This window comes from Canis lupus, chromosome 15 (genome assembly GCF_011100685.1).
Source record: "Canis lupus familiaris isolate Mischka breed German Shepherd chromosome 15, alternate assembly UU_Cfam_GSD_1.0, whole genome shotgun sequence".
In the NCBI taxonomy this organism is placed as follows: Eukaryota; Metazoa; Chordata; class Mammalia; order Carnivora; family Canidae; genus Canis; species Canis lupus.
In genome coordinates, this window is record NC_049236.1 from 22,392,193 (window position 1) to 22,405,859 (window position 13,667).

The following is a 13,667-nucleotide window of genomic DNA, read 5'->3' on the forward strand; positions in this document are numbered from 1 at the left end:
TCCGGCTCCCTGCTCAGCGGGAAGTCTGCTTCTCCCTCTGCTCCTCACCTAGCTTGTGCTCTTCTCTCTTAAAGAAATAAACTCCTAAAAAACATACTACATATGGTATTTTGTTACTACATTAAAATATCTGACTTTGTATAAACTTGCCTATTCGGTTATTTGCTATGTAATTCTAATGCAAATATCAGACTACAGCAGAATTGTCCACTCAAATTCACTAATTCTAACTTTATTAAAAGCAAAGAGGTAATTATTTTTCCTATTTCTTTTTTTTTTTCCTATTTCTAAATTATTATTCCTATTTCCTTCACCAGTCAGACAGCAAATATTCACTGATCAAGAACTAAGAACCAGAGCTTATAAGTCAAGAAGTATTTGGATAGAAGTTATAATCAATGGTTAAATACATTGAAAAAACTTAAATGGAGCTGATATAACCAAAAGGAGACTAGAAAAAAATTATTAAAAGCTACTTAAAAATTATTATTAAAATAGCAACTGACATCCCAGTATTTTTAAATATTCATTTGTAAAATTAAAAAATTTAAAAAATAAATGTTTAGGGGCACCTGGCTGGTTCAGTTGGAAGAGCATGTGACTCTTGTTTCAGAGCTCACAATCAATAGTAACTCATAAGAAAATAAATTTTTAAGATAATTTTTTAAAATTAAATTTAAGTGGCGCCTGGGTGGCTGTTAAGCGCCTGCCTTCGACTCAGGTCATAATCCTAGGGTCCTGGGATTGAGCCCCATCTCTGACTCCCTGCTCAGTGGGGAGCCTGCTTCTCCCTCTCCCTCTACTGCTCCCCCTGCTTGTGTGCACTCTCTCTGTCAAATAAATAGTCTTTCTAAATTTTTAATTTAATTTAATTTAAATAAATACTCACTTGTAGCAAGTAGGAACTGCCTGGATCTAATAAACTGACAGCTTCATTCTGCATCGTGTTCTGTTGTGTAATTGCATCTTCGCGTTTCCGCTCTTTCTGCCCTGCTTCGTCATCTTCATATTCATCTAAGCACTGAAAGAAAGAATAGTTTCCATTTTATTTCCACATAATATTAACAGAATATTTTGATAGTTATATGAAGATACATTTGATAGCACTAAAGAAGTATCTGGGCAAAGGTGGTCCTTTCAGCAATATATACATTTAATTCCTATAAATTAAATTATCTGCTTAAACACCAACGTCCACATTCACACTCCTGACAACTTATCTTTTCTCTAGACTCTAAATAGCAGAGACAGGGCTTGCTTAAAGGTAAGATCTACTACTCATTCTTTTACATTCATTCAACAAGTAAACGAATGGTGTCTACCTTAAGACACTATTCAGAGAGTAACAAATGACACACTCAAGACACAATTTATAGTCCAGTGGGAAGTTAAGATTTAAGATCTAAGTTATATGTAGATATAGATGCAGATAACTTAATATAAAGGCCATTTTTCGGCTTAGTAGTACCTATGAATATATACCGAAAGAGTATTTTCACCTGGAGAAAAAGTCTTTACAGAAACTCCATAGAAAAATTTATAATTTAAGGCATAGGTTAAATTTGGAATTGCAGACATAGAAAAAAGAAAACTGGGCAGCCCCAGTGGCTTAGCGGTTTAGCGCCTGCCTTCAGCCCAGGGCCTGATTCCGGAGACCCGGGATTGAGTCCCACATCAGGCTCCCTGCATGGAGCCTGGCTTCTCCCTCTGCCTCTCTCTCTCTGTGTGTCTCTCATGAATAAATAAATAAAATCTTTGAAAAAAAAAATAAAATTTCAGATGGTGGAAAGAGCATATGGAAAGGTTATTGCTAAAAAAATGGATCAACACCTGCATTACCTCTCTCCCGACTCTACGTGAAAAAAAAAATCGTAGAAAGTTGTCTTCTTTTGATATTTTGCCATTAAACATGATACCGTCTGTTGGTCTGAGAAAGGTTTTAAAGAGTCTTAAAAAGATTCTTTTTCTAATCAGGACTAATTAAACTTCTAGTACTCTTACTAGATTTTTTTACTGGTCAATACACAATAGTGAGACAAGAGGCCAATCATTTAATGCACAGTGGGGGCTGAGAAGCAAGTGTGTAAAATCTGGAAAAAAATGAGTGATCTCATTTCTAGCCTTCTACTCCGTGAAGGAATCATCTCAGTCTCCTGTACCTGGAGCCCTGACCATAAAACCGTCAGCAGCTTAAGAACTCTTAAATCCTAAAGCAGTGTAGACAGCAGGTAAAAGCTGAAGCGGGTAGCCGTGAACTCCCTGAACACTAGGATTTTATTTATTTCTGTTTTCACTTCCTGAGATCCAGTCCCTCAGCACTGACCTCCCCTCCTTTCCCTCACCAGTGCATTAGAAAGAAGAAGAAAAATTCAGTGAATGCTTGGTAAGTGAATGAATGAGTTACCAAGATGAGACAAATCAGGGAGATGGGCGGCGTCACCTCAGGTTAAAATGGAATATTCTTTTCCATGGCGACACTGTCACTCACGGACCAGGGAACCTAGTCATCACACATACTATCTCATTTTACATTCCAGGCAGCTTTGAGAATAGGGATTACTTGACGAATCACAACTTCCCTCCAAGGTTCTTCTAGCAACTGGTACAGTTTTTTGTTTTTTGTTTTTTTTCCACAACAAGAATCCTACATATATATATATTTTTTTGCATCCTACATATTTTTTAAGTTATTTTATGTGACTGCGATAAATACTCCTGGAGGAATACTTTGGTGGAAATGGTGATAAATAAGAATAAAAACAAAAGAGAACTGAGTTACTGGACCAAGGTTGGTTAATACATTTTCTACCTGTATTTCTTGCAAAGATTCATGATTCTCTAAGTGCACAGCTGAGGGCATCCTTAAGGGAGACAAAGTTATTTTTGGTTTTAAGATTTTTTTTATTTCTAAGTAATCTCTACACCCACCATGGGGCTCAAACTCACAACCCCAAGATCAAGAGTCACATGCTCTACTGAGCCAGCCCAGTTCCCCCACCGTAATTTTTAAATAAGTACCAGCAAAAGAGAACCAAAAAGAACCCAAACCTTTTTAAAAGTCTCTTTCTACTAATAAATAAGCTTCTTATCGGAGAGAGAAAAAAATGAGATGAAAATAGATGCTGATTTTATAATTATACCAATAACGTGGAACTGAATGCCCTTTCTCTCTTCCCAGCTCTCATTTCTAGATAAACATTAATCATGTCAAACTTACTCTCTCTTTTTACATAGGTTAGAGAGAGAAAGAACTGCATGAGAACTGAGTTAACAATTATTTTAAATTGAAACTAAAAAGCTGTTTCTTATAAACTGACATTTTGAAAACAGAAATGAGAAGTATCACTGATTGTCACCAAGCTTTTTGCTATTCCCAAAACTGCATTTTAGAGCACCAATATTTTGACAAATAAAACCCCCGAACAAAACAAGAGTATGATTTTCATTCCTAATAACAAATTACTAACATTAACATGCTATAATATGTTCTAAAAATTATTCAGATTATTGCTACACATCTGACAGTGTAGCCAAGTAAAAAGGAAATCAGGATATTTTTAAAGTCCTATTAGTTGAGACTCAAAAAATGTAATTCACAGGAATAGAATAGGAAATCCAGAAATAGATCCAAATTCACAAACTGAGTTTACAGTAAAAGTGGAAACTCATACCAGTGGGAAAAGAGGAACTTTTTGATATGTGGTTTGGGGATAACTAGAAAGCTGTATTTAAAAAGATGAAATCAGATTTATTCCACGTATCACACACCAGGATAAATTTCAGTGCATCATTAAAAATGAGCAAAAACAGACACTCCACCAAAGAAAATACAGGTGTTGCAAATAAACACAGGAAAAGAGGCTCAGTAGAATTAGTTATTAGGGAAATGTGAAATAAAACCAGAATGATCAGAATTAAAGACTGATAATACCAAGTGTTTGGGTTTTTTTTTTGTATTTGAGAAAGAAAGAGAGAGAACATGAGTAGGAGGAGGGGGGCAGAGGGAGAGGAAGAGTGAGATGCGGGCTCCCCAGTCAGTGGGGAGCTTGATGTGAGGCTCGATCCCAGAACCCGGGATCATGACCTGAGCTGAAGGCAGACACTTAACTGAGCCACTCAGGCGCCCTGGTAATATCAAGTGTTAATGAGGATTTCAAACAAATGAGTATCACCTATCCCGCTGGTAAAAAAAAACTAAAACTGGAAAATAGTTTGGCAGTTCCTTATAAATTTAAATATACACTTATCATATGACCCAGCAATTCTACTAGTTATTACCAAAAGAAATGAAAACATGTTCACTCAAAGCTTGTACAAAAAAAAATCAACTTTTTTCATAATAGCCAATAACTGAAAATTGTTGAGAAGTCTACCAACTAGTAATCAGATAAACAGTAGTAGAGCCATGTAGTGGAATACTAACTCAGTAACAAAATACATGAAATCTCAAAAGCATTATGCTAAGTGGAAGGCATCAGAAAACAAAGATTATATAATGTATGCTTCCATTTACATAAAATTCCAGAGGAAGCAAAATCCTAGTGACAGAAAGCAGATCAGTGGTTGCCAAGAGCTGAGTGTGAGAGGATGGGGCTGACTAGAAAGGGACAGAAGGAGTGATGGAAATGTTTTATACCCTGATTCTCAGGATGGTTTACCCAGATGTGTACGTTTGTCAAAATTCATCAAAATGTATTTTTCAAACAGTAGCATAATACTGTAAATATATGACAATAAATGACTTATAAAAGATATAGTGGTGGAGGTATTGAACAAACAACATGCTAAAAAAGAAAAAAAAAAAAAAAAACCTGAACCTACATCTGTTTAAGTTTCTAGATCCAACTACTAATTACAGAAAATAGAGGGGACACAAAAATATATTCGATAACCCCCATGGAGATGTAATCATGAAAATCCAAATAAAGCAGGGGTCAGAAAACTGAAAAAAAAAAAAAAAAACAAGGAAATATTTTAGTCTTCTGGGCTACATAAGATCTGTTGCTTTTTTTTTTTTTTCTAAACAATCCTTTAAAAACAAAAACCATTCTTAGCTCTGTCATACAGAAACAAGCCTCTACTAGGGCTTAAAAGATAGCCAGCTTTTACAACTAAAAAACTGCAAGAGAAAGGGACAGAGAAAGAAGAGACTCATAAATGTGAAACTCAAAGGACACGTGAACCAATACCGACATACTGACCTCTCTGCATCCTCATTAAAATAAAACATTTTTAAAATTTCATTTAAGAGACAGTTTGAACAATGCATATATGGTAAAAGTAAGTCTCCGGAGTTTCATGAGATTAACTTTTTTAGGTGTAGTGATTTGGTTTTAAAAAAGGATTTTGGGATGCCTGGGTAGCTCAGCAGTTAAGTGCCTGCCTTCGGCCCAGGGCGTGATCCTGGGGTCCTGGGATCGAGTCCCACGTCGGGCTCCCTGCATGCAGCCTGCTTCTCCCTCTGCCTGTGTCTCGGCCTCTCTCTCTCTGGGTCTCTCATGAATAAATAATAAATAAATAAAAATTTTAAAAAAGGGGGATCCCTCGGTGGCGCAGCGGTTTGGCGCCTGCCTTTGGCCCAGGGCGTGATCCTGGAGACCTGGGATCAAATCCCATGTCGGGCTCCCGGTGCATGGAGCCTGCTTCTCCCTCTGCCTGTGTCTCTGCCTCTCTCTCTCTCTCTCCCTGTGTGACTATCATAAAAAAATAAAAAATCTAAAAAAAAAAAATTTTTTTTAAAAAAGGATATTCCTTGTCTTTAGATATACTTATGATACATGCTAAAATAATAGGTCATCTGAGATTGGCTTCAAAATAACACAAGAAATAGAATGGGTAGTGTGTGGTGGTCCAGATAAACGTAGCCAGAAGTTGATGACCACTGAAGCTGAAGGATGGGTACATGGGGGACTTCATTATACCATTTTTCTTATTTTTGCATACAATGAAAAATCCCATAATAAAGTCTTAGGAAAGCAATAAAATTTAGCTGATCAGGACTAAATAAAAGTAGACAAATATTTTATTCTACGTAGTATAACACTTCTGCCTCTGGAGAGCAAAATGATGGAGTATTACAAAGCGTTTTCCAAGAAATGGGAAATGTTTGTAATTTCAAGTAGAGTGGGGGGAAAAAGATACAAATGACACAAAGAAAAATACACATTATCTTAGGTCTTTTTTTTTTTATAGTTGTCTGTAAGGCACTATGTTTCATTAGAAAATTTTAAGATAAGATCTCAGAGTCTGGAACCCAGAGCCCTAGATTCGAATCCCGCGTCCGTCACTTAGAATACTTAATCGCGTCTACAATTAAGTAGGTTCCAGGTGTGCAGGGCACTGGTTAGCACTAACATCTAATATCACGTAAAATTCCCACAAAGACCCTGGGAGGCGCCTACTACGTTGCAGAATCTGAGGATTAGGACTAAGAGGCTCAGAGGCGGAAGCTGCCGGAAGCTGGGACCTGCAGCCTGACCCCGACTCCCTTCCAACTCCAAGCTGCACCTACTCCCCGGCCTCGGGGTTCACGTAGAGCAACCCAACCCACGATTTTTATGAGGAAAAAGAAAACGGAATGGAAAATAGCAAAGAACGTTGTTTTTTTTGTGAGACTTGTTCCGGGTCATCTGTGAACGCGCGGGCTCCGGGCTGCGGGGCCGAGAGGCCGAGGGGAGCCGCGGGGCGGGGCGGCGCGGGCGGCGGGGCGGGCGGTTGCCGACCTGCAGTCCTACGCAGGTGTGTTCTGTTCGTGTTTCCTCCTCCTCTGATTTTTCGGAGACTTTCTGGAGGAAGCCCCTCAGGCCTCCTCTCCGCATCCGCCTCGGCCACGCGGCCAGCCCAGCTTCCTCGGACCTCGGCCGCCTCCGCACCTCATTTCCACCTGGCTCCGTGCGTCGGCACCTGAGCCAACGCTGCGACTCTTCTTCCCCCCACGCCGTTCCACTGTACCCGCAGTCCCTGCGGATTGGGAGTCTGCTCTCCTCGGCTGCAGAATGAAGTCCCTGAAAAACCCCTCTCCGCGGCAGCCACCCAGCCAAGGCTACGGAGCCGTGAGCTCCCTGGGGCTCCCCGGCCACCCTCTAGCGCCAGGGTCGCCTCCGCCGCAGGGCCCAGGGGCTCGCCCGCCGTCAGTCGCTGCTACTCCCTACAAGGCATGGAATTCTGCAAAGGCACTTTTGGTCCTATCGAGGACAAGGGATGCGACTGGTTTATGGGTCAGGAGCGTGGGCGGAGGAGCCTGCAGTTTCCATCAGTCCCTCTCAGAAAGACTCGACCCACACGTCATTCAACCTCACAACGTAATCCTGAACAGTCAGCAGGTGAGAACCGATGGATAATTACCTGAGCCTAACCACGTATTACCTCTAAAACACTGTGTGTGTGTGGTGTGTGTGTTTGGGGGGGAGGGGCGGGTGGATGCAGCATCTTAAAATATATGTAGATTTTTCCAGGATGACCACTATGTCCTGTAAGTGACATTTTGTTAGTAATCTTATGAAAAAATTTGCTTGACATTTCAGAAAATGTCACTAACAGCCAAACTATTCATGGTATTTGAGTCGTTAATAAGGCACACTTTTATCACTCCAAAACAAAGTTTGAAAGCCGCGGCACTGTGTTTTCCTAGCTCTGAGACTCTGCTTGAGGCAACAGACGGGCCACCACAGCAGCAGCATGGCCACAGCGTATGGCACGGGAAAGGTGGCCTGCGTAGTACGCCGTCAGTGTGTGCTGGCCCGAATCCCGGGCGCCTCTCAGGCCCCGACTAGACTGCGCCAGGTAACAAGGGCCCTGGGACAAAGGGGCAGGTGTGGCTTCACGTCCTGGATACAAAGCAACCCACCAAGTATCCCTCAATTTCTACAAATGAGAGACACTCTTGTGTATGTGTGAAACAGGCCCATCAACTTGACTTGGGCATCTTAAGGCCTCAGTTCCCCACTACGACTCAAATTCCTATTACCACACCTCAAAGGTTTTTTTTTTTTTTTTTTTTTTTTTTCATTTCAAACTCATTTCCCTTTTTATTTAATAAAAGTCCAAGAGACCATGACATGGTTTGATGTTCAATAAAGGAAAGCCTTGGGGATACCTGGGTGGCTCAGCGGTTGAGTGCCTGACTTCGGCCCAGGGTGTGACCCCAGAGTCCCCGGGGTCGAGTCCTCATCGGGCTCCCTGCATGGAGCCTGCTTCTCCCTCTGCCTGTGTCTCTGGCTCTCTCTCTCTCTCTGTGTCTCTCATGAATAAATAAAATCTTAAATATACATATTAAATAAATAATAAACATAATTTTATTAAGGTATTTTTAAGTGCTTCTAATATATGGAAAACAGCATACTCCATAGGACTTTCCACTTACATTAGTAGGAATTTTTGAACAGTAGAGCTATAGCTAAGCATAACAGATAATCACCATTCACAACTATTACTTATCTAACACTATGCATATAAAACAAAATACAGTTTAAAAATTTTGATTCAAACACAGTAGAAGTTGTTAAAAATTATTTTTGTTAAATATAAAAGCTTAAGCCAAGTTTTGTGACTTTGATATTTTGACAGAATAAATTTGTGGTACACTATCTAGTTCCTGGAAGAGTTCAGCTAGATAATGCTTCACATTCCTTTATATTTTTTCACATCTGTTCTCTTTCATAAGTGATGAGTCTTATAAAGAATGAAATAATTCATTCATCCCAAAGAATATTGAATAGTTCATAAAACCCATTAAAAAATGCTACTTTCTGGGACACCCGGGTGGCTCAGCGGTTGAGCATCGCCTTCGGCCCAAGGCATGATCCTGGGGTCCTGGGATCGAGTCCCACATCGGGCCTCCCTGCATGGAGCCTGCTTCTCCCTCTGCTTGTGTCTCTGCCTCTCTGTCTCTCCTGATTAAATGTTAAAAAAAAAATGCTACTTCAATTTTCAGAATCCTCCCCCTAAATTTTAATATTCTCTTCTATCCAAATGCTAAAGTCTATGTAACATATGCACATCTGATCTTGAAATAATCCACACAAATTCCTTAGGTGTTCTGGTTTTTCAATAAATTTTTGCAAAGTATAAATACTTCTCTATAAAGCTCTAACACCAGGGAACAGGGCAACATTTTCTTCATATGAATCAGAATGAGGACAAAAATTACAACAGAACTAAAATGAAATGCATATTTCAAACAGCCAAGTAAATTTAACTATATCTATGTATAATAAATCATATAAATGTGGCCCTAAAAGCATGCTGGATTGTCCTTTGTACTTAAAAGAAAATTAAGTAAGCAATCCTAGCAAAGCTTTTAGGGAAAAGAAAGAAAAGCTATATAGCTCCAAGAGAATGAACAAAGTTTCTATTTAGGATCACACCATTACAAACCATGAATATGGGTAAGTGGCTGTGCTTTCCAAAATGAAGTTGCCATATCCCTGAAAGGCATGAGAGAAGTTGAGATTTTCTTCAGTAAGGCCATGTCAATCCCATTAGTGCTGCTGTTTCTTTATCTGCCTCCCTCCCTGGTAAATACCCTTTCACATCCTCCATTAGCCCTTTATCTAGCATATACCAGTCTGTCATCACTCAACCCCTGCCTAGCTTTTCCTTACCTTCCCTCCCCTGCTCCTAAGCTGAGAGGTTTATTTTGAATGGTTAAGCAAAAGAAACTTCCCAACATAACAAAAAGAAAACGGAAATAAGATCAAACGAGTAAGTATCTCTACATGAAAAGAGTGAAGGAAAATGAACAAATGATGCCTGTCTTCACTCATCAGGTGGTTGGAAAAAAGGCATGTTATCTATATCACAATGATTAAAAACTACTACTATTACTACTACTGCTACTACTACTACTACTACACACACACACAGTATGAGAACTAAATGGAGTAAATTCAAATGTATGAAATTTCCAAAATAAATTATTAAACAATAATTCAGTAACTGAATTAGTTATGCTTTCTAACAACACTGAAACATCTAACAGAAGCACTCTGATTTCAGAGATTAAAAAGCTGAATTTACAATAAGTTATTAGCATTTTAAATAAAAAAAATCGTATTTGTAAAGAATTTCAAAATATAACCGTCCAAAGTAACAGGAAATGAGATCAGAATTTCATTCTTACAGTTTTAAAGCACCTTTCTCACCACTAGAAGCTACACCAATACCATCAGATACAACTCATCCATGGTCAGACCCAATCACACCATCTTGTGCTGGGATCCCACTGGACATCAGGGCAAAGCAGCGTTACAATGCTTAAATAGCAATATTCATGATTAGACAGGTAGTACTCTCATTTTCAGCAATTTCAACTAATATTAATATTTTTAAAAATAAAGTTTTTTAAAAATAATTTTAAAACTGTCGTTAGATACATTTACACAGAAAATGACACTTTTCCTGATTATAAAATTAATTCATGTACATGACCAAACACTTAAAAAAAAAAAAAAAAAAAAAAAGAGGAGCACCTGGGTGGCTCAGCTGGTTTAGTGTCTAACTCTTGATTTTGGCTCAGGTCATGATCACAGGGTCCTGAAAGCAAGCCCTGCATTGGGTTCCGCTCTCAGTGGGGAGTCTGCTTATCTCCTCCCCTCTCTCCCTTGCCTCCCCCCCAACTCTCTATAAAATAAACAAACTTAAAAAAAATTGGCAAGTTATCACTCTGGTACAAATCTTCTACTATGTTTTTTTTCTTAAATTCAGGTAATTACAGGCATCCTGTTAAGATGTATTTGTATGTTTCTTCGTTTTCAACAAACATTTTGGTAGCTGCATGGTATGATAGCTCATTATGAATACATCGTGATCTGTTTAACCATAGCTGGTTGTGGGTCATACAAGCTGAATCGTCTTTCACGTAAATTCTAGTGTACGTCTCTAATTTTCACGGCTTTTTAAGCATGCTGCCAAATCTTCTGCCAAGAAAGTTGTCTCACCCTTATTTTTAACTCTCTCCAAACATATTAGGCAAACAATGGTTTGATGGAGCCGTGGTCAGCAGAATGAACTTGTGTTATCTTTACTGGCTTTTTTTTTTTTTTTTTTTTTTTAAGATTTTACTTATTTATTCATGAGAGACACACAGAGAGAAGCAGAGACGTAGGCAGAGGGAGAAGCAGGCTCCATGCTGGGAGTCCAATGAGGGACTTGATGCCAGAACCCGGGATCACGCCCTGGGCCAAAGGCAGATGCTCAACCACTGAGCCCCCCAGGCGTCCCTTTACTGGCTTTTATGTACTTTTACTTTCTTCACTATGTCTTCAAATTTTTATGCCAGCTTCTTCACTTCCCTAGTATTTCTCAAAGCTCTTAATACAAGTAAGATGGTAACTTCGGTCTGTCATACAGCCAGTTTTTTTCTAGCTCACCTTTTAATTCTGCTTAAGTTTTCCTTTTGAAACAAATATACTTTCTAATTTTTACTATCTCATTATTAACTTTTTAACTCATCTCACAATTTGTCATATAGTCAGGCTGGAAACAAATGTGTTTCCTTTTTTTTTTTAAGACTTTATTTATTTGAGAGAGAGAGAGAGTGGGTGCCCACATGTACAGGTGGGGCAGGGCAGGGGGCGAGGGAGAAGCAGGCTCCCATTGAGCAGGGAGCCCAATGTGGGCCCCATCCTAGGATCACGACAGTTAACAGGATCTAGTAAATATCTGGCAGTTCTATTATTATTCATTCTTAAAACTCTCTAGGCCATTCCCAGCCAACACATTCTCCTAGTAGATTATTTCAATACATTTGAAGTAATATATAAATTACTTGGAGAAAACTGACATTTATTAGCTGTGTGACCTTGTAAAATGGGGACAACAGCAGTGCCCACACAATAGGGCTGTTGCTATATGCGCTAGCAGTGAGTTAGAACTAAGGAAATGAAAGTAGATATGGACAATGGATAGACACGGCAAACAGAAGTAGAACTTGACTGGACTGGCAGAGCCAAAAGCAATCAAGTAGCAGCAGTAACAAGAGGACTCCTAATCATCTAGCTCATGGTGTCATTCATGCACACAGAAAATTTAAAAAGGGAAATGAGTTTGGCGTTGAGCATTTGAAATATTTGTGGGAGATGTAAAAGGAAAGAAAAAGACCAAAGTACAGATTAAAGGCTAAACTAAACCTCTTCTAAAACTGCAGGGAAGGTTCTCAATATGAATCTAAATGCAATAAGTGAGACAATACTAATACAGGTGAAAAAAAAATTGAGGGAATTCTGACTGAGGGGTTCTCTAGTTTCTTCTTTGAGAAGTTAATTATGCTTTTCTGCTGACAGTCATGGGTAGAAGTTTAGGATAAGGTAATGGGTGTGAGGTGAGTTAAAAGTTTAAAATACCTATAGTAGGAAACATAAAAGTGAATGAAATAAAAATATGAAAAGGACTTTCGGGCAAGTGCTGAGGGTCTAGCTCAGCATGAAGAACATAAGACTTCAAAACAGTGCTAATCTCTGGTATTTAGAGCTCACCAGGGCTAGGAGTCCAATTCTATAAAGAAAACTTATTTATCAAAATTTTCTGGACATCCTGGGTGGCTCAGCAGTTTAGCACCACCTTCAGCCCAGGGCGTGATCCTGGAGACCCCGGGATCAAGTCCCGCATCAGGCTTCCTGCATGGAGCCTGCTTCTCTCTCTGCCTGTGTCTCTGCCCCTCCCTCTCCCTCTCTCTCTCTCTCTCTTCTCTCTCTCTGTGTGTCTCTCATGAATAAATAAAATCTTTAAAAATTTTTTTTCATCAAGTTGTCTATTTCTGGAGTGAATGTGAAAAAGGGTCTTCCCTTATCCCTCAATTGTTGAAACAGGTAATTCAGAAGCAAGTCCTGACCAGTAAGATAGTGACTGTGCAGTTATAGTTGAATATATTAACTATATTAGTATCATTTTCCATCAATATCTGACTCCCCTCTGGAATCTTTTTAAAGTTACTACAGGATCATACTACTTTTAGGTGGAAATTCTTTCCACAGCTTTATATTATACACTTTCTTCTATTATCTACAACCTAGGTCTCAACCTAATTAGACTTATACTGATGCTTATTAGCAGTAGGGAGTAATAGGCCTGGGTATTTATAACATAAAAATTCCTCAACATGAGTCACACAAATACTAGGAAAACAAACCAGACACCAGTACAAGTAAAGAGACTATCTTCCGAAGGAATTATCAAAACAGAAAAATACGCAAGACATATTCGATCTTAAATGTATCAATGATGGCTCTTCAGCATAGTGCTAAGATCAGAAAAATAAGCACCATACTCTTTAGCTCAATAGTTCACACATTACTGATTATAGTCCTAGAGAGCAATATGAATAATCAAAGAAAATGAATAATCCAAATTATCTATTTTTAGTTTTCAATTATTATCAGATTTAAACAATCCAGGATTCACAGGCTTTCTTCAGCTACATCCAATGATGCAATCTACTCTCATGGTAATTATTTGTTATTTTGCAAGATATCTGGGTAATATACTCAACCATTCTATGCTCGTTTTGTTCTTCTACAACATGGAGAGAACACCAGTAACTGTGCCCTCACAGAACTGTAAGGATTAAAGGAAATGATGTGTGTGGAAAAGCTAAGAACACTAACACACAGAGCACTAGGTAAATGTTCTATCACCGTGACTCTGTCAAAGAAACTCAGCTGTACATTTCG

General features: G+C 39.0%; 1 protein-coding gene across 2 annotated transcripts in view; it reads right to left on the reverse strand.

The window, feature by feature from the left end:
• The window catches only part of PAWR (pro-apoptotic WT1 regulator), a 101,923-nt gene that overhangs the window by 36,443 nt on the left and 51,813 nt on the right, over nt 1-13,667 (reverse strand). For both annotated transcript variants that reach the window (XM_038558528.1, XM_038558527.1), the window contains exon 2: nt 890-1,021. In XM_038558528.1, coding sequence (XP_038414456.1) covers nt 890-1,021 — 132 coding nt within the window. The remainder of the gene's footprint in view (nt 1-889; nt 1,022-13,667) is intronic.